Source organism: Triticum dicoccoides, chromosome 1B (genome assembly GCF_002162155.2).
Source record: "Triticum dicoccoides isolate Atlit2015 ecotype Zavitan chromosome 1B, WEW_v2.0, whole genome shotgun sequence".
NCBI lineage: Eukaryota > Viridiplantae > Streptophyta > Magnoliopsida > Poales > Poaceae > Triticum > Triticum dicoccoides.
The window spans coordinates 476,619,453-476,640,495 of record NC_041381.1 but is presented as its reverse complement, the minus strand read 5'-3'; the positions used below and the strand labels follow the sequence as shown (position 1 = coordinate 476,640,495).

The 21,043-nt window shown below is 44.6% G+C and overlaps 1 protein-coding gene and 1 pseudogene across 1 annotated transcript; both read right to left on the bottom strand.

The window, feature by feature from the left end:
- Positions 1-12,945: 12,945 nt before the first annotated feature.
- On the bottom strand, positions 12,946-14,139 carry LOC119342453 (chitinase 2-like). The gene has a single exon (XM_037614098.1). The coding sequence runs from the start codon at positions 14,137-14,139 to the stop codon at positions 13,126-13,128; it is 1,014 nt and encodes a 337-aa protein (XP_037469995.1). The 3' UTR covers positions 12,946-13,125.
- Positions 14,140-17,668: 3,529 nt separating this feature from the next.
- LOC119350493 overlaps positions 17,669-21,043 on the bottom strand; it is a 3,868-nt pseudogene continuing 493 nt past the window's right edge.

Here is a 21,043-nt window from a genome sequence, read left to right as displayed (position 1 = left end):
TAGCCTCAACCCTGAGTCTCTCCTGATATTCATGTCCTCAGCCACAGGATGAGCATCATTGTGGTCTGGAATCTTGGATTTGAGCTTCCTCAGGACTTGTCCTTCATGATCTTCCTCAGCAGCAACTTCAGGCACTGGGGCCTTGTTCTTCTCAGCAGCTGGTATACTCCTGGTATTCCTCTTTGGTGCACTCTTGGCCTTGGAGGTAGCTTTGGGTGCTTCCTTGGGCTTTGATGTTGCAGCCCCTGACCTTATAGCATCACCCATCAGCTTTTGTGCCTTGGGTGCTGGTGCATCAACCTCTTCTTCCTCCTCCTCAGAGTCTCTCCTCATAGAGGGATTGCCAAGAACTTTGGCAGTAGTGGTTCTGACTCTCTTTTTCTTCTTATCTTGACCAGCAGCTTCATCTTCTGACTCAATAGCAAACTTCATGGTTTCTCCAGTGGGAACCTTTTTGGGTTTCGAAGTGGTAATCCTTCTTGCAGGTGCCTCTTTGGGATCAGTCTCTGCAGGTACTTGTGTTGATCCCATGACCTTCAGCATAGGTGTCCTTTTGGCAGGAACCTTCCTATTAAGTCCAGGCTTTGTGGTCTTTGCTGAGCCATACTCCTTTTTGAGCACTACCTTCTTGGAAGTAGCCTCATCTTCATCTGCCACATAGTCCTCATCCTCAGAGTCTGATGTTCTCTTCCTTCTGGCTCTTGTGGCTGCTTTAGGCAGATTGCTAGGAGTGCTTCTGCTGCCATCATCTGAAGTGCTAGAGGGACTAGTGCCCTCACTCATGTGAATCTGCTCTTCTTCCCTGTTCTGACTGTCACTTTGGTCTGACATGCTGGAAACACTGACTGCTGACCCTGTGAACAGTTATAGATGAGATAGAATGGATGAGCATCACAAAATGTAGAGATTTTTGCAAAAGAATGATTCAAAAACTTAGTTTTAGTTTTCCACAGAAAGCATCTCGGATCAACCGATTCTCAAACTCGGTGATACCGAAGCAGTTTTGGAACCTAAACTAGCAAACTTGGTCAGACCAAGTCACATTTTGCTGGCACCGAGACTGCTAGGGTATCACAAAGTTTCAAAATCGGTCACACCAATTAGCAATTCTCGGTCGGACCGAGAGTTACTAGTGCAATGGCGTTAGCCGAATCGGTGGGACCGAGTTTTTCAACTCGGTGGGTCCGAGATGGTTTCGGCGGAAACCTAACCCTAAATTTTCAAATCGCATCTATTCTAAGGATTGTTTTGACTGGATAGAGGTGTTTCAATCGTGGCAAGAATCATAATGAACACAATGTGCTGAGAATTAGACAAGGATAGCACTGTGATCGAGTTCATACCCTAGTTTGGCGATGAACTCGCTACGGCGGCAACGGCGGAGAAGAAATCTGTTGACGGCGGCGGAGACCAGCGATAGGAGGCGGCTGGCGACGAAGTCGACGATCCGGAGACCTAGGAGGCAGAGCGAGATATGCGCGGGCGAAGAGGTTTGGAGAAAGTTTCCAAATTTTTCCCATGAGTATATATAGCCCGACACTGTCGGTGTGACCGAGTGGAACAACTCGGTGGCACCGAGATGCATAACTGTTGACAGTTATAGCAACTCGGTGAGACCAAAAAGTTCAAATCGGTTGCACCGAGATTGAAAACCTAGATCGACTTAGTGATCTCGGTATGACCGAAATGGAAGAATCGGTCAGACCGAAAATCACAAAGAAGTTTTGGAAGTTTAAGTCCATGACGAATCGGGGACTCCGAGTGCTCCTCACAAAGAGTGGTTCGAATCTGACTTGATCAAATTTTGTGATGTAGCATGAATAGAGTTTGAGATGAGAAAATCATAGATAGCTAGAGAAGGTTCTTAGGCATTCTTGTCCATCCACTTGGCAAAGAAAAAGAAATCAAACAATCAAAACAACAAGTGGATGTCCTTGAATGAGTAAAATATGCAACCAACATGCTCACACAATAAAATGGCAAATGAAATATGTGGCAAAGCATGCACAACCAATTCTAGCATCTATCAAACAATTGGTGATGACTAGGTCATCTATATATGAGTATATTGACTTAGGAGTCAAATGAGAACATTTGATCATGTCATTCTCATCGTTTAAGATCAAGTGGGATTACCACTTTTACATAATGCATTGATGTGTTCACATCATTAGAGTTGCTTTGACTCAATTCTTAGAGTTAAGCTCCCCCTAGATGTGAGATCCCCCCTTAGAGGGATGAACTAACCTTGGGTTTTGTCGATGATGACTTCATGTAGGTGTTGAAGATGTGGATGCTCAATGTTGATGTAGATCATTTGGAGCAATCCTTTGGAGTGAGTTGCACTTTCAATACCTACATGGGTTAGTCCCACAAGGAACAAACAAGAATATCCATAGACATAGAGTGATGCACACACAAGATGATGTCCATGAAAACATTAGGTTACCTTGTCCCTTGCCTTACCAACATGAGGGTTTGTGACTCCTTGAACTAGTGCAAGATATGAAAGTTGATTGCACTTGTCCTTGCCATAATGATATGAGTGAAGAATGTTGGCGGAGTCACCCTCAAGAACTATCTAGTTCTTCTTCTTCGAGATCCACATCATCTTGATGGGAATCCTTGGAGTTGTAGTTGTACTTGATGAAGTAGAACTTGACGTAGTCTTGGGAACCCACTTGACCAAGGCCTTAGGTGCTTCTTCAAATGCATCAATTCCTCTTGAAGCTTGTCCTTGCCTTTGTTCTTGTGGTCTTGTGGTGGAAGATCATCTTGTGCTTGTGTTCCCTTGAAGGAAGTAGGATCATACTTCTCTTGTTGAGGGACAAACTTCGTCTTGGGGTATTGATCTTCTTCCCACTCAACTCCATTGGCATTGAACTTTCACTCAAAACCAACACCTTGATTCTTCCGGTGCCTTCCTTGCTTGCGTACAATTTCCTCGAATTGCTTACTCCCGGCAAGGATCTTGTATACACCTTTCTCTATAATTCCCTTCAATAAGCTATTTTCTTGCTCAAGTGTAACTTGGCTAAGAGAATCATTAGTGGAATCAAGAGAACTACTAGAAGCAACAATATTAGATTTAGCATTATTATTGTTACTACTAGAGGAAGAATCCTTCTTGTTCTTGTTACTAGACTTGACTTGAGGCATGTAAGTAGATAAGAGTAAACGCTTGGCAATGTAAGAAGAACTTTTCTTACGAAGATCATCATTGATTGCCTTTAAGAACTCATGCTCTTGCTCAAGATTGAGCTTTTCAAAGCGTAACTTCTCATGAGCCCTTAAAAGTTCTCGATGATCTCCGAAGATAGTTTCATGAGCTAGCTTAAGAGTGTTTAGTTCTTTAGTTAGAAGCTCAATCTTCTCCTTATCATTTTCATTCGTTTTATCTTGATTAGCATGATTAATTGACGTTTCATCATAGTATTCACTACTAGAGTTGTCAATAAGTAGATCATCATCACCGCAAGTCATCTTCATCACTATTGAAATCAACATACTCGGGATGTGTTACCTTTGGGCCTTTGGCCATGAAGCATCTTCCAATTCCTTCATTTGGTGAATCAAATATGTCATAGGAGTTGGTTGACAGAAGTGCTAGACCGGCAACACCTTCATCTTGAGTATATTCGGAGTCGGAGTGATAGCTTCTCTCTGAGTGATTGTCGGAGTCGGAGCCGGATACCCATTCACCAACATGAGCTTGATGTCTTCGTTTTGTGTAGCTCTTTGATGGCTTGTCCTTCCTTTCTGAATCCTTGCTTCTCCGTGAGGGTCTTTGTTCATAACAATCATCTCTTCTCCTTCTCTCCCTTGGTGGTGATTCTTCTCTTCTACTTCTTCTTTTTAAAAAATCTTCTCTTCTTTTGTAGGGTGTCGTACACTCATTGGAGTAGTGTCCGGGTCTCCCACAATTGTAGAAATTGCACTCTCGACTAGAAGATCTTTTGTCATTGTAGGACCTTGACTTGGAGCTTCTTCCTTTGCTTCTACTCTTGTAGAATTTGTTGAAGTTCTTCACCATTAAGCTCAATTCTTCATTGAAGATTTGTTTCTCACTTGATGATGTGGGGGCTTCACATGAGGCTTTGTAAGCACCAGTTGACTTGTTGTGAAGTTCCTCCTTATCCTTGAGTGACATCTCATGAGCAACAATTCTTCCAATGACTTCCGTTGGCTTTAGATCTTTGTAATTTGGCATCATTTGGATCAATGTGCACACGGTATCATACTTTCCATCCAATGCTCTTAGGATCTTTTTGATGATGAATCTGTCGGTCATCTCTTCACTTCCTAAGCCGGCAATCTCATTTGTGATAAGAGCAATCCTAGAGTACATTTCAGCGACACCTTCACCATCCTTCATTTTGAACTTGTCAAGCTGACTTTGGAGCACATCCAGCTTGGATTCCTTGACAGAGTCGGTACCTTCGTGCATATCAATCAAAGTATCCCAAATTTCCTTTGCATTCTCAAGACGGCTGATTTTGTTGAATTCCTCGGGGCACAAGCCATTGAAGAGGATATCACAAGCTTGAGCGTTGTATTGCAGCATCTTCAATTCATCCGCATTAGCTTCACGGTTCGGCTCTCTCCCATCAAAGAATTCACCTTGCAAGCCAATACAAACAATAGCCCAAACGGCGGGGTTATGTCCGAGAATATGCATTTTCATCTTATGTTTCCAACTAGCAAAATTAGTACCATCAAAGTAAGGACCTCTACGGTGATAATTTCCCTCGCTAGACGCCATACTCTCCTAGGTTGTGAAACCAAGGCTATGACCACCAAAAGCTATGGAAATCAAAGCAAATGGAGACCAAAGCTTTGATACCACTTGTAGGACCTTGAAGTATGTCTAGAGGGGTGGGAGTGATTAGACTACTTGACCAATTAAAAACTTAACCTTTTCCCAATTTTAGACTTTGGTAGATTTTAGCTATTTTTGCACAAGTCAAGCAATCTTCACACAAATCAAGAAAGCATGCAAAGAGTATATGAGCAGCGGAAATTAAAGCATGCAACTTGCAAGAATGTAAAGGGAAGGGTTTAGGAGGATTCAAAGGCAATTGGAGACACGGATGTTTTTGTCGTGGTTCCGATAGTTGGTTCTATCGTACATCCACGTTGATGGAGACTTCAACCCACGAAGGGTAACGGTTGCACGAGTCCACGGAGGGCTCCACCCACGAAGGGTCCACGAAGAAGCAACCTTGTCTATCCCACCATGGCCGTCGCCCACGAAGGACTTGCCTCACTAGCGGTATATCTTCACGAAGTAGGCAATCTCCTTGCCCTTACAAACTCCTTGGTTCAACTCCACAATCTTGTCGGAGGCTCCCAAGTGACACCTAGCCAATCTAGGAGACACCACTCTCCAAGAAGTAACAAATGGTGCGTTGATGATGAACTCCTTGCTCTTGTGCTTCAAATGATAGTCTCCCCAACACTCAACTCTCTCTCATAGGATTTGGATCTGGTGGAAAGAAGATTTGAGTGGAAAGCAACTTGGGGAAGGCTAGAGATCAAGATTCATATGGTAGGAATGGAATATCTTGGCCCCAACACATGAGTAGGTGGTTCTCTCTCAGAAATGGTAAGTTGGAAGTGTAGGTTCGTTCTGATGGCTCTCTCCATGAATTAAGAGGAGGTGGAGGGGTATATATAGCCTCCACACAAAATCTAACCGTTACACACAACTTGCCAAACTCGGACCGATTCAGCAAATCTAGTGACCGTTAGGATTTTCGGTGGGACCGACATGCAACTCGATAGGACCGATATGGTTAGGGTTAGGGCATAACATAATCTCGGTGAGACCGATTACACAAACTCGGTAAGACCGATTTTGGTAATTAGCTAACCAGAGAGTTGGTCAGGTAAACTCGGTGGGACCGATTCGCTCTTTTTGGTTAGACCGAAACGTTACTAAAGGGAAACAGAGAGTTTACATTGCAATCTCGGTGTGACCGATCGCTCACTTCGGTTAGACCGAAACGTTACGAAGGGAAACAGAGAGATTACAATCCCATCTCGGTGAGACCGAGATCCCTATCGGTGAGACCGATTTGCCTAGGGTTTGTGGCAGTGGCTATGACAATTGAACTCGGTGGCACCGGATAGAAAGAATCGGTGGGACCGATTTTGACTTTAGGTTTAGGTCATATGTGGATGTGAGAAAGTAATTGAGGGTTTTTGGAGCATATCACTAAGCACTTGAAGCAAGAGGCTCATTAAGCAACACCTCATCCCTCCTTGATAGTATTGGCTTTTCCTATAGACTCAATGTGATCTTGGATCACTAAAATGTAAAAGGTAGAGTCTTGAACTTTTGAGCTTGAGCCAATCCTATGTCCTTAATATTTTGAGGGATCCACTTTCATCATCCATGCCATGCCATTCATTGAGCTTTCTTGAAATAATAGTCTTGGAATATCATTAGCTCAATGAGCTATATGTTGTTATGAATGACCAAAACCACCTAGGGATAGTTGCACTTTCAAACGTGGAGAAGCTTACGTTGCAACTGTCTTACAGTCCACGCCTCTCAATATTAGCTTTCGGAGGACACTGGTAGGCGATCGTTGGGAGGCCTGGCTTCATCTTGTACGATGGCTGATGGATGTCCAGCTGTCTCAGCAGCCAGATAGATTGTTTTGGAAACTGACTAAGGACGGCGTGTTCTCGGTCAAATCCATGTATCTGGATGTCATAAACACTAGTGTCATTCCTTGCTCGAAACACGTCTAGAAAGTTAAGGTACCTTTGCGAATCAAAGTGTTTATGTGGTTTGTGCATAAACAAGTCATTTTGACAAAGGATAATCTGGCAAAACGCAATTGGGTGGGTTCTGCTAGGTGTAGTTTTTGTGACCATAACGGAACTATCAGGCACCTCTTTCTAGATTGTCCGCTGGCTAAGATTCTTTGGTGTTTGATTCATATTGCTTTTAATATTACTCCACCTACCTCTATCAATATGTTATTTGGAACATGGCTTGATGGGGTTAACTTGGATTTAGCAAGACACATTTGTGTTGGAGTTTGTGCCTTGTTATGGGCAGTCTGGAACTGCATAAATGATTTGGTTTTTAACAGAGCAATGAACTTTCACTTTTTGCAGGTTATCTTCAGGGCCACAGCGTTGATCCGTGTGTGGTCGCTACTCACTCCGACGGAGGCCAGGGGGCGTTTGGCTACTGCGTCTACCCGATGGGAGATGGTAGCTCGGGTTATTTTCAACCGGTTTGGATGGCAGTCATGTAATAGGATAGGCATGTAGTGCTCCTATTTTATTTGCCTGCCGGTTGTGGCTTCTTGATTAGGCTCGCTTGAGCGTCCTGTTTTCTTTTCGTACTTTCAGATACTATAGACTTTGAGACTGGTTTTGTTTTTAATAATATGAGCCATATGCATCTTTCTGATGCAGAGGCTGGGGTAAAACCCCTTTTCGAAAAAAATAGTACCACGTCACAATGTGCCAAGTCAGAATGATGCCGCTTGTGTCTGACATCGAGTGCATCTTCGATGCGCAATCCCATGCAAGGTGCCCTACACCACTGGACACTAGGGATGATTTCCCATTCAACAGTTCACCATTAGTGCGTTTGAGGGAGTAAATAAGTGCCTTCTTCACTTGTGCAGGTACTTCTATAGCTTTTCCATGTTTCCTACGGACCCTTTGCCAGTAGTTGTTTGCTGGATCGAGGATACCCTGTTGATGTCCAGAACCAGCGGCATAACATCCAAGCCATCCAATTAACTTGTCACGGAACGTAGGCTTGTAATCAAGTAACGAGTACTGCCCAAACTTGTGCTGCCAATAGTGTCTGTTTGCCGCACAGTGTATACCAATTTTAGCTAGAAGCTCATTCAATCTTAGCAGCATGAAGCAACAGCAGCAGCAGCAGCAGAAGGAGTAGCAGCTTCCCCTTGCGTTCAATCTTACTTGTTCCCTTAGATACCGACAAACAAAAGACATTGTGCTCCATATGCAAGTCCAGTGAAGTAGCAGTTGTAGCAATTCAAGCAAGGCAGCAGATGCAAGTATCAGTAAGCTGATAACAGTATCAGCAATCTTCATGCTTTCCTATGACATGACTGCCCACAGTATTACTCCCTCCGTTTGGAATTACTTGCCACAAAAATGGATGTATCTACAACTAAAATACATCTAGATACATTCATTTCTTGGACGAGTAATTTCGAACGGAGGGAGTATAAAAGATAGGAAGATGGGCCGTTAGTGCGTGGTGGCAGGGAGCCGAGCCGATGGACACAATTTGACTGAAGAGAATAGACATGCCATCCCCCAACTTTGGAGAAGCCAACTGACAGTATTTGTGTGCCAATTTAAACACATCACGCCACCAAAAGGACCCACAAAGGCTGGTAGTATGAGGGACAGAGCTATCATAGTAGGAATTCAGATGAGACTAACCCAGGGGATGTCATGATGATTATAAAACTTGTGCAAGAATTTCATAAGTAAGGCCTCATTCTGCACCTTTAAGTTGAGAACACCAAGACCCCCTTTATTGTTTGGTATACATACCAAATCTCAAGCTGCCAGAGATTGTCTTGGCGTATTAGAATTCCCTCTCCAAAGGCATTGCCTCTGAATCCTTTCAATCTGCTTCAGAATTCTAGGAGAGATGACAAGTCTGCAGAGAAAGTATATGGGCATGGAAGTTAGAACAGACGGAAGCAACTGTAACCTACTTCCTTGGTTCAGAAAGCAAGAGGTGGCAGATAACCTCCTTTCAATCCTATGCACAAGGGGCAACAGATCCTAAATTGAGGGTCTGGTAGTCCCCATGGGGAGACCCAAATAAGTGAAAGGCATGACTCCCAATTTGCATCCTAGGATTGAAGCCAACCTATTAGCTTCAACATTTGACATGTTCATGGGCACCATAAGAGATTTTGCAAAATTCATAGATAACCCAATTGAAGAAGCAAAAATATCAAGCATGTCGTTAAGGCAAGGAGCTGTTGGTCAGAAGCAGGCAACACAATTAGTGTGTCATCAGCATACTGCACTATGGGGTAATCCTGACTGTGGGATGGGATTGGAAGGGTTAAAATTCCTTTTCTGCACATATCATTTACTATAGACTGGAGCAGGTTGGCATCAAGCACAAACAGTAAAGGTGACATTGGGTCACCTTGCCTCACTCCCCTCTTGCATTTAAAATGATGTCCAGGTACACCATTAAGTAGCACAGAAGATGAACCAGATGACAGAATGGATTGCATCCAAGATATCCATTTATCATTAAAACCCTTGTATCTCAGAATCCTGAGAATGGCATCATGCTCAATAGTGTCAAAAGCCTTAGTAAAATCCAACTTTAGCAAGACAATTGGTCCCTTTGATGCTTGACATTGGTGAATGTACTCAAAACACCAAGCTAAACAATCCTGAATAGACCTAGATTTGATAAACCCATATTGGTTTTTGTGAATACAGGAGAGAATCACTTTTTGTAGTCTGTTTACAAGAAGTTTAGTAAGAAATTTCAAATAGGTATTAGTCAAAGAAATTGGCTTGTAGTCATTCAAACCCTCAGGTGCTAGCTTTTTAGGAATCAGAGTTATGAGAGAGCTGTTGATACACTCCAGATCAAGGTGCCCTTTAGAAAACCCCTTGACCAATAGATGAAAATCATCCTTAATAATCTCCCAGCACTTCTTGAGAAAGAGGCCAGTGAAGTCATCTGGCGCAGGAGCTCTGTCAGTGGGCATCTCTTTAATAACACAGTCAATTTCCTGCTAGGAAAAAGGCTTAGTCAAATAATCAAGACCCTCAACCTTTGTGATAATATTGGGCATATCAAAACCCATTTGAGTATTATTAGCACATCCCATCTTCTGCTTGAATTTTTGCAAAAAGAGGCCAACAATTGTTGCATGATTAGAGGTTACTTGACCATTATCAGAAGTTACATTGGAAATAGAATTGCTCCTATAGCGCTCAGTGGCCATAGCATGGAAAATTTTGGTATTTTCCTCTCCAACTTAGGGATTGGGGTGAGGGGCGCACCTTAGTTGACGCCGCATGCGGCGGCTCCAAGTTGTCGTAATCTGGATCGCAAGGAGCATCACACCCGGCTTAGTTGAGGATTTCTGTAGTTCTTAGTCTCCATGTGTTTCAGTTTTTCTCTCATTGATGGTTTAGTTTTTAGTCTCAGTTTCATACTTCTTAGTACCATTTTTAGAATTTTAGGATCAATTTTTACAATTTTAGTCCTTCATCCTCAGTACAAGTGTGAGACCTTCAGTTAAATTGTTCAATGTTCATTATTTCATTTTCAGTGTTAGTATTCATTTTTTAGTATAAGTGGTCAGTCAGTTATCAGACATTCAGTGTTAAGCATGTCTCAATTGTTGTAAGCATGTCTCCATTGTTAAGCATGTCTTGAGACGTTCATTGTTTTATTTTTTAGTATCATTTCAGTCATCAGTCTATTTTTCTCTTCAGTAAGTCTCTCACTCTCAGTGTCCTTCTTTGTTGTCTCCCTATGTGTTCAATCTCTCTTTCTTCAGTTTTTAGTCTTCTGATTCTCTTTTCCCTTCTTCAGATTCATCACTGATTTTTTCAGTTCATTTGTTTTTCCTTTTTTTTCCTTTTGATTTTTGTCGTGTTTTTTTCAACACGTCTCTATTTTTTCTCAGTACATGATGTATATGTTTAGTATAAGTGTTCAGACCTTCATCGTTTTAGTTTTTACTTCCATATCAATTCATTAGTTTGTTTATCTTATTTCTTTATTTTATAATTCAGTGACCTTAGTTTCTTTCATCACTGATGGTTAAGTAGGTTAGTTATCATAGGTAGTGGAAGTTCCGTCAGCTATCATATCTATGCTTCTCTTATTTTGTTTTTATCAGTCTTCTCATTCTTCTTTCATATCAAATTATTATTTTACACGTCACTTCCCAGTCTATCTTTTGCATTCATATTCTTGTTTCCTGCTAAAGCAGCTCTAGATAGGATTTCAATGCTGAGCTACTTTTGCATTGTTGTAGATAGGATTTCGACGCTTATCTACTGTGATAGCCTCTTTGTCTTGAGTACTCTTAGGCTATCTTTTATTCTTTTATTCAAGTTGTCTCTTTGTCCCTGAACTAGATCTATGGTGAATTGTATATTTTAGTTCAACTTAGTTTATCATTCCTTTGTCTGTTATTTTCTTTGTCATGGTTCACACTTCTTAGTCGTTTAGTATGTTATTTTTGCCCCTCAGTCATTCTGTGATAGACTCTTTATCTGTTACTTTCGTTCTTCAGTCACTCTTCTTAGTCCTTAAGTATGTTCTTATAGCCTCTCAGTTACCAAAGACAGACGGAAAATGTGTTCTGTAAGTTCCACCTAATTCGCTTGTTAGTTAGTTTTCTCGTATTTTTATGTCCTGTGTAGTAGTGAGTGCCTCTTTCATTCGCTTGTCTCTATAAGGTGGATATGAAGTTCAATTCAGCTCTACATGGAGAACAAGAATCCTTTTACATCCCTGTTTTCTGCAAATTCCATGCCTTGTCTGCAAGTTTTGTGATGGATGTCCTAGGTATATTCAGTCATTAGGTTTATTTACATGAGTTCTGCCAGCGGAAAGGTAAGGCGGCCTGTTCATTTTTTCCTATATAGCTACAAAATTTCTTTGAACATTTCAATAATACGGAACACATCAAGCTCATAGTTAGTTTATCTTTTTGTCTATGACATTTTTTTCAGCACTAACAAATCTCATTCAGCACACACGCACAAATGCGTGCCAAGTCTGCTTATTGGAAATTTCGGGAGATCATTTTAGCAGGAGACTTAGAGAGATCAGTGGAAACAATCTACACAAATACCCTTTCTTTTCTACTCCTGTTCTCTGTAGCTCTCTCTTATCGCTCTTTTGCTCATCCTTTTTTTGTTTGTTGCACAGATCATTCCATGTAATGCCAGGATTGGAGGCAATTTGTGCTTTGAGGCAAAAGAGCGGCCCACATACGTTGTTGAGCTGAAGAAAGGGCTCACATCCATGGCGATAACTGGAAGAGCTTCACTGGGGTACGAGCTTTAAGAGGGATATTTGGTTCATTTCAACATGGATGGCCTGGTGCCAGCGAGGTTGACGAAGCCATGGAGTCTGCCGTGTTCACTAAGTCCATCGACATGAACGAACATGAGCTTTTCAAGTTTTTTTGTCCTTCTGACGTTCAGTCTTGTTACGTGAGGGTGCCTTTTGTTCACCGCATGACCAAGACTAACATCGATCAATAGACGATGTACATCACCCCTTTGTCAGATTATTTTGTTCATTTTTCCTTCATTATTTGTAGTAAATTTATTTTGTATTTAGCTTTTATATGTCTCCATATGTAGAGTTAAATAACTCCGTTTATCTCATTTTTCATGTGTTTTATACGTCCATACACAAGCAGCTATATATAGTCATCCTACTTTCGAATTCTTCATTTTATAGCTTTTCTTCACTGTCCATCTAATTTATTATTTTTGCGAAAACCATCTAATTGGGTTTTGTTTGAAAGAAAATTTATTTTCTTCATATGTGAAAACCATGAGGCACCTAGAAAATATCAAAAAAAATTGAGACATAAATATCATAACAAGTGGCTTCTAGCTTGAACATCCGGCTTGGACTACACGTAGGAGTGAAGAGCTTTCAGTTAGGCTGTGTATGGACCAGAGTCCAGAGACCAACCGCAATCGGGTCCGGAAGATTTCCGTTCGAAGAAAACTGGCCCGTTAGTGCGTGGTGGCAGGGAGCTAGGCCGGTGAACACAATTTGATTGAGACCAGCGAACAAAATCAGTCACCTTTTTTGGCAGAGGAACTCAATACAAGCATTGACACGTGTTGTTGCACCATTGGAAGAAAAATTCGACTTGAAGTGAAATCAAAATCAGCCGTCTGATACTTAGTTCGAATATTATAGCTACAGCCGAGTTTATTAAGCCTTAGCAGGCCGAAAGAAATGCTCGCTGACGCATGCGAGCTTTAACGGATAGAGGCAACACGCTCATCACATTACACAGTAGAGAAGAGAACTCCTGGAATCACACCTACATGAATCACATGCTGACACTGGTACATGCCGACGTTTTTTCACTGCGCCGCGAGCCCAGCCGAGGCGCCGCTGGTGAACGGCCTCTGGCTGTTGCAGTCGAGGTTGCTCCCGTAGCCGACGCCGAGGACGTCGCAGTAGCGCTTGTAGAACCCGATCCGGTCGACCACCCGGGGGTCCTGCCCACGCCCGCACTCCAGCCCGCCGTTGATGATGTTGGTGATCACGCCGTACCCGGGCACCCGGCCCGCCGCGTTGTCCGCGCCCGTCGGCGTCCACCGCCCCGTGATCACCGCGTGTGACGACGGCTTGTTCGCCTGCGGGGTCATCCAGAACCACAGCGCCGTCTTGAACGCCACCACCGGGTCGGCCGCCACCAGGTCTGGATTGTTGAGCAGGTCGACGCCGATCGCGCGCCCCGCCGGCCCGTAGTTGTAGTTGAAGGAGAGCTGCATGGGGCCGCGGCCGTAGTACCGCCTGCCGGGCGCGCACGGCCACTCCGGCCTCGGCTGGCAGTAGTCGGACGGCGGGTCGCGCTCCTGCTTGAAGCAGTAGCCCCACGAGAAGGGGCCGTCGGGCGCGGTCGGCCACCCGCCGGTGGTCTCGTGGGAGGTCTGGCCCAGGAAGGCGGCCACCTCACGCTTCCGCGTCTCGACGCTCAGCCCCTCGGACGTGCCGGCGAAGGCCGGGAACGCGGCGGCCGCGGCGAGGAACGCATCGTAGGTGTAGAACCCGTGGGCCAGGCACGCCGCGTCGTTGCGGTGGAGGAGGAGCCGCTCGAAGAGGTCCCTGGGCACGATGGACGCCACGCCCTGGCCGCCGGGAGCGGGGCAGCCGCTGCACTGGCTCTGGCAGCCGGCTCCGCACCAGTCAGAGCCGCTGCCGCAGAACCCGAAACGGCTGCAGCAGAGGCAGTTGGGGCACCTCGCGCCGCCAGCCTGCGAGCCGCAGGTCTGGGCACGAGCGGTCGTGGCGAGCGCCGCTGCCAGGACGGCCAGAATAGCCGTCGCCGCCGTGGCTATACCTAGACTCCGAGGAGCTCTCGGTGGCGACATAGTTTGGTGTTTGCTGCCGGATAAGGCGCGATGTGCCGTCCTTTTATAGACCGATTCTGGGGTCAAACGACGAGAAAGTCGTCGGCTGCTAGAGTTTTTACGTTTTATTTAGTGACATCTGAGCTCGACCCGCTTCTGCCGCGTGCCACCTTCATCGAACATGCAACATCACTTCCTGTGCTTAGTTTGATCCAAAGACTTTCCTTCGATTCGCAGCCTGAAATCTTATCTTATATATTAGTATAATGGCAGGACAAAAGTGTTAGCAGCCGGTCACGTGAGAGAACTGGTGATCCATCTAGTGTACTGTGTATCCTCCGGTCTTTTTACTCAGTGTATTATAGTTGTCAAGTTAAATTCAACAAAAATTGATCAAATTTATATAAAAAAGTATTAATATCTACAGCACCAAACATATATACTATTGAACTACATTTCATAATGAATCTAAAGTTGATTTTATATTGTGTTGATATTTTTTTTATAAGTTTGATCAAAATAGAGATGTTTTGACTTCCTACGAAACCTATACTCGTACTAAAAATGACCAGGGGAAGTAGTATACTAAAGTTTATTAGGGGCTGCGATCAGGTTGCGTACAAAGCAGTTAACAACGCGGCCCTGTTTTTAGAGGATTTTTATTGAACCGATATGCCATGTAGAGGTGGTTCTCAGAAGCTCTCGTGTTGAGCGGAACTCAACGAGCGTCAGCCCAGTAAAAGCAACTCTAGCAGACTCCGCAAAAATACAACCTGCAAAACGCGTTTGCGGGTTGATGAAAATCGTTTTTGCGGGTCAAAAACATACGTGGCCGAGCAGAACCCGTATCTAAACCTGCATAATTTAAAAAAATTGTTTCGCGGGAGAAATTGCACGAACAGAGTTCATCACATACTACATTGTTCATGGCATACTACATAGTTCATCACAAACTACAAGCATAGTTATACTACATACTATGTTAAACTACTACTAGGGGGTCGGATCTGACGGCGGCGAGGTCGCGGCAACTGGACGACGCCGGAGAGAAGCCGGACGCTCAATCCTCCTCGCTGGAGCTGCAGAGATCGACGTACTTCTCCGACTGCTCCTTGCGGATGCGGCGCCACTCTTCCGCCTTCTCGTTGGCGGCGACCGCCTGCCGCCACTCGAGGGCTTCGAGCTCCTCGGCGTGGCACCGACGCTCCTCCTCCTCGCGCATGCTCCGCTCGGCGATGGCGGCGGCAACGGCGTCGAACTCCGTGACGTAGTCCTCAGGCCCGATGATTCCGCAGTGGCCGAGCGGAGCGGGCTCCTCGGGCTCCTCCTTCACCGGGACGAAGGCGAACGGCGTCGGCGGCTCTGGTTCGTCCTCCTCGTCCGACCACTCCCTCTTCACGGGGAGGAAGCCCGCGGCGGAGGAGGAGGAGGATCCGGCGTACGAAGAACGCGCGGAGGAGAACGACGCGCGCCGGCGGTCGTACTCCACCGTCTCGCGGCGGTCGAAGCTCGCCGCCGGAGAAAGCCCGCGGTTGGTCCACTTCCGCGCGCCGCGCTTCCTCGCGCCGTCGGACCGGTCCTTTTTACTCCGCGTATTATAGTTATCAAACTCAACAAAATTTAATCAAATTTATATAAAAAAGTATTAACATCAACAACACCAGATATATATATACGAAAGTACATTTTGTAATGAATCTAAAAATGTTGATTTGGTATTGTGTTGATATTTTTTTATAAGTTTGATCAAAGTTGAGATATTTTGACTCGAACAAAATTTATATGCAAGCTAAAAATGACCGAAGGGAGTACTATACCACAATATATTAGGGGCCGCGATCCGGTTTCCTACAAAGCCGTCAACAATGCGGCCCTGTATTTAGAGGATTTTTATAGAACCGATGTACCATCTAGAGGTGGTTCTCGTGAGTAAAGAGCTCACAAGCGCTTTTTTTAGAGAACGAGGATTACCCCAGTCTCTACATTTGGGCGATGCATACAATCACTTTATTAATTATTCATAGAGACATCAGAAAATAATACAACGGGTAATTGGAAGTCATCATCTTAGCAACAATTGCCGCGACTCCTGTTCACTTGATAAAGGAGTGCCGATAGTCCGAGTCTAATACCAAACAGATATCACATCAAAGCCTAACATCGTCTAAAGTCAGAGGCCCCGTCAAGTCACATACTAGGTTTGGGGTACAAACTGATCTGACGCGCTCTCATGTGTCATCGCCATCGTCTTCCACCAATCCATCTTGAAAGCAAAAAACTAAGGCACCGACCTTGTCGGGCCTCTCTGCCGTCGACGCCACCATGACGTCAGACAACATCCTCCTCTTGTGCGAGTCCATCTCTGCGCATCGGATGCCGAGTCTCCACTACGCCACGCCGCCGAGATCCACCGCCATCAATGTGTAAGATGAGGCACCGCTCCACCAAAGAAGCCGTCCACTTGTCCCTCGAGCCCGTGTACACCTCCAAGAATGACGCCCCCGGGGGGGGGGGGACGACACCAAAGCGCTGCCGTCATCCGATCTACTGATCTAGGGTTTCCCCCGGAGGTAGCAGATAGAGATCTGGAGCTTCTCCACGGGCGATGCCTTCAAGAAGGTAATGGCACAAAAGAGTTGCGTCGTCGCTGGTCTTGGCAACAAGCTAAGAACGAGGTTTTCACCCTGATCCGCTCGACAAACCTCCATCAAGCATCGTGTGCATGGGTGGCCACCGATCTAAGCCGTAGGGCAGCAAGCAAGCCGCATCAGCGAGATCAGATCTGTCTGGGGGCCAGACCACTCATGGTGCCTACCCGTCCACCAGGCCCTCCATGCCGCCGCCGCCGATTCTAAGGTCAAATGGCACATCGTCGCATATCCAATCGCCGCCGCCGAATGCCACCATTGCCGCAAGGCCGGCCGCCGCGCCCGCAACCATCGTCGCCGGAGGCAGAGTCGGCCGATGTTGTCGCGGTTAAGGCAGGGACGCTTGCCGCGCTGTCAAGGCCAGATCGGTCACGCCTCCTCACGCCGCGGGGCTCCGCACCACCCCCATGGTGCAGGAGAGAGGGAGGCCTCCTCCACCACCATCGGCCCCCAAGCTATAGGCCAGCGGCGTCCTTCGACGACGACAGAGGAAGGAAGGGAAGGAAGGAGAGCCCCCGGCGGCCGGGGTTTCGTCCCCGTTCGAGTCGCCCGAGAAGGGGCGACGCGGGGGCAAGTTATACCAGGAAGGCAAAGAACTGTGCACCAGTTCACTGCACTGCAAGTGCAAAAAATTAAACTGACTGGGGCGCAACTATGGAGTGAACTGAGCCCAACTATAAATATCAGCTCCCAAAACTGCAAATATCACATTTCGTTACAGTATAATACTACTTTCTTTGTTCACAAATATAAGATATTTTGATATTTCAATATAGACTACGTACGGGCCGAAATAAGTGAATGAACGCACTGAAATGTGTCTATGCATTCGATTCACAAAAATATTAGAACGGAAGGAGTAAATTTCAGTGGATACAAAAGCAGACTCCCAAATTGGGCTGCTACTTCAGGTTCTCATTAAACCAACTGGTCATGTCCACCATGGCTTGCTCGGCCCGCTCGACAGCAGTTGCGTCATCGCTGTTGTATCTCACAACCCATGGGACACACCAGAGTAGATCTTGACAAAGTGACGAAACTGTAGGCCCAAATATAATGTCAGGATGTTTCTCCAAAATAAATCATATCCGGATGAAAGGGTTCGAACGCTAGTTCTGCAATGATCTCCTACCGATAATGTGTTTCTCCAATCAATCCATAACCCAAAGTACTTTATGGCATCTTTCTCCGTTTTCCATCATGAACATACACTTTCAAGAAACACTAGGTCACTAGCATATGGATCTAAAATTCATTTGGTCATAAAGTAAAAAAAAGTGACTTCTAGTTGTTGAGGCTTGATGACTCTTAATATGAAACGGAGGGAGTACATGATTTGGGAAGAAGCACATGATGCCGTGGAAATTAGAAGGTGCACCTGCTACGGGTTGAAAATAATAAGATCTCACAGCATTCTGATGAGATACAGTGTGGCACCGGAACAGTTTCAAATTTAACAGCATGGTTTAGCCTTGGCCATATGACATGTTATAGACCTCCAGTAAATGGTTGAATTGAAGATCGGGTTGTTTGAAATGAAAACTTACCCCTGAGTCGGATGAAATCTGCTCGAACTGCGTAACCAATTCAGGTGGGGACATTTTTTTTTAGAAAAGGAGGAACACCCCCGGCCTCTGCATCTAGACGATGCATACAACCATTTTATTAATTATTAACACAAGATCTTACAAAGTCATACAACAGTAAGACTAAAGCCACCGTCTAACCAACATCTGTCGCTACTCCTATCTAGTTGATGAAGGGCGCTGATAGTCTGGGCCTAATACCAAACAGACCTCGCAGCCAAACCTAGCATCTAAGACCCGAGGTCCCAACTAGAACGCCTGACGGGTATGGGCACCCACCAGTCCAGCGTGCTCCTCAACCAGGATGCCTGCCGGGTATGAGGCCGCCGCCGCCACCTGCCACCAATCCATCTTCAGAGTTGTACTGCTGCATCTACCTTGCCCGGTCTAGCTGCTGCTAGAAAATGGGAGAGATTTTTACTTTCCGGCCTCTGCACCAACCAGGAATGCATACAACTATTTTTAGGATGAGTACCAAGATAAACATGATCCTCAGAATTTTTTTAATGAGTATCAAGATATTCTTGATGAGAGGTTACACCACACACCAAGCTTGATGCTCAATAAACGGGGGAAAACCCCTATGCATCACCTGTCAATTCTAGGAATTGAACTCATGTCGCTAGGTTGCACAACCGCATGCCCAACCACTAAGCCAAGGCTCTCTTTGCAATGGGGACATAAAGTCGGTTTCAGCTCTAAGTATGGCAATGGGTCATTTCGTCTCCGACATATAGCACATGTCATAATGTAAGAATTTGAAGTGTTTCAAATAGAACAACATTAGTGCATCTCTAAAATTTACCTTTTATATCATCAACACTAACAAAGGAAGGGTGCGACATAGCAGCTGCCTGTACCACATTAGCTTTCGCTAACTCGGCGACTAGTTTTGCTTATATGTGAAGAGAAGAAACACAATGTTCAGAAGGTTAAAACTTCAAATTTTGAGTTCAGATATAAAGAAACACAGCAGTGCTTAGCTTACCACCCCGGCAATAACCCGGAGCCGCAACACTAGACGCTCCTTGCTCCTTTAGCGCGGCTATTATTCGTTTTGCCTCTTCGAATTCCTTTTCCTGCATAAAGGAACAATTTATTCATTTATGTTAGATAGACTAACATCAGAAAGAAAAACATTTTGACAAAAGAAGAATCAAAATGAGACCTATGGGAGGACACTGCCCGATTTTATTCCTATGAGGTGAGGAGGCTCATTCCCCGACAGGTTAAGTGGGAAGTCTCCAATTTAGCCATCTGACTGGCCAAGACAAAGAGAGTTGTTTCTCCACTTTGGAGATCTTCTTATGTAGTCATCTCAAGCTGCCAAATGTTGTTAGGCTTGTATCTATTGCTTTTATCATCATTTCTCACCCTTGGTTTACTTTAGCTAAGACTGTGTGAATGTAGTACTACGGCCAGCAATGTCATCGATGTAAACACGTATGATTTCACAACATACACCTTAAACATAAACTAAAATTAGGTGGCCTGAAGTACCGAACATTTGCAAAAATAAAAGGAGCAAGGTTGCAGGGAATCGGGGGATAACGAACTGGGGCATGATCCTTTATCCACGTTGGAAATGGTCTATCGGTGTTTTCGTGTGAATATGGCTACCCGTGTAAGAAATTTGGCACCACAACCAAGTATCCAGATGAAGCGACTTTTCAGCTATCTTCCTTCATGAGGTAAGAAATTTCATCAGAATCTTCTTTTTCTTTTTTGAGGCAATCAGAATCCGTTCACTGGTGAGATGTGTTAATTGGTTGCAGTAAATTGTCGTAGCCCATCATAATAAAAGGGTAAAAAGATGGTAAAAACTAGTATATTCAAATTTAACAAGAGTGCCAAAGGCATGTACAACGGTACTATCTTAGAAGTGCCACATAGAATAAATGATGAGGTGGAGGAGAGAGAACTTGTAAAAAAAGGTTGTCTTCTGTTATTTAAGAGAAGAGAAGAGATGATCTCTTAACACAATATGTCTCATCATGTTTTTAGAAATAGCTTGTCATTGAAAATAAGGCAAAGAGATGACCCATTGTAGACACTTTTTTTCATCTCTAAATTATATGCAAGATTTAAGATAAGACTATCTTATCGAGAAGGCCAATTTGGCTCCTGGGCTCAGCTGCACCCGCACTGACGAAAAAATTCAAAACAAATACTAGAAAAATTCAAAAAGTTCCAATTTTTTTGTGTGGTAGATAATTCGATGCGCGAGGTTTGCTGCAAAATTCAACTCGTTTGGACATTTGAGCATCTCTAGGCAAAGAAGACAAAATCAGGGTCTGTAAAAAAGTTTACTTTTCACGAACTGTTTTGACCCGATTTGTCTTTTTTGCCGAGAGCTGCTCAAATGTCCAAATGAGTTGAAATTTGCTGCGGTCCTCATGCAACAAATTATCTACTACACAAAAAAAGGATTTTTTTTGAATTTTTTAGTATTTATTTTGAATTTTTTCTGAGCAGGAGCATCTGAGCCTGGGCTCAGACGCGGATTTTCGTATCTTATCAACCATTGTACATGCCCTAAAATCCCAGCCCAAAACATGTGAAGAACACTCCGGTGATATGCTATTTGCCCAGAGTACAGGTAAATGTATACCTCAGATTCGGCGCTTCGAACCCTACAAGGGAGAGGCCAAGCGCTGTTAGTTAACCCTTAATAAGCCAAGCAGAGGAGAG

What these genes read in the sequence shown, in the direction of transcription:
- LOC119342453 (XM_037614098.1), bottom strand. Translation starts at nt 14,139, where the DNA reads ATGTCGCCACCGAGAGCTCCTCGGAGTCTAGGTATAGCCACGGCGGCG.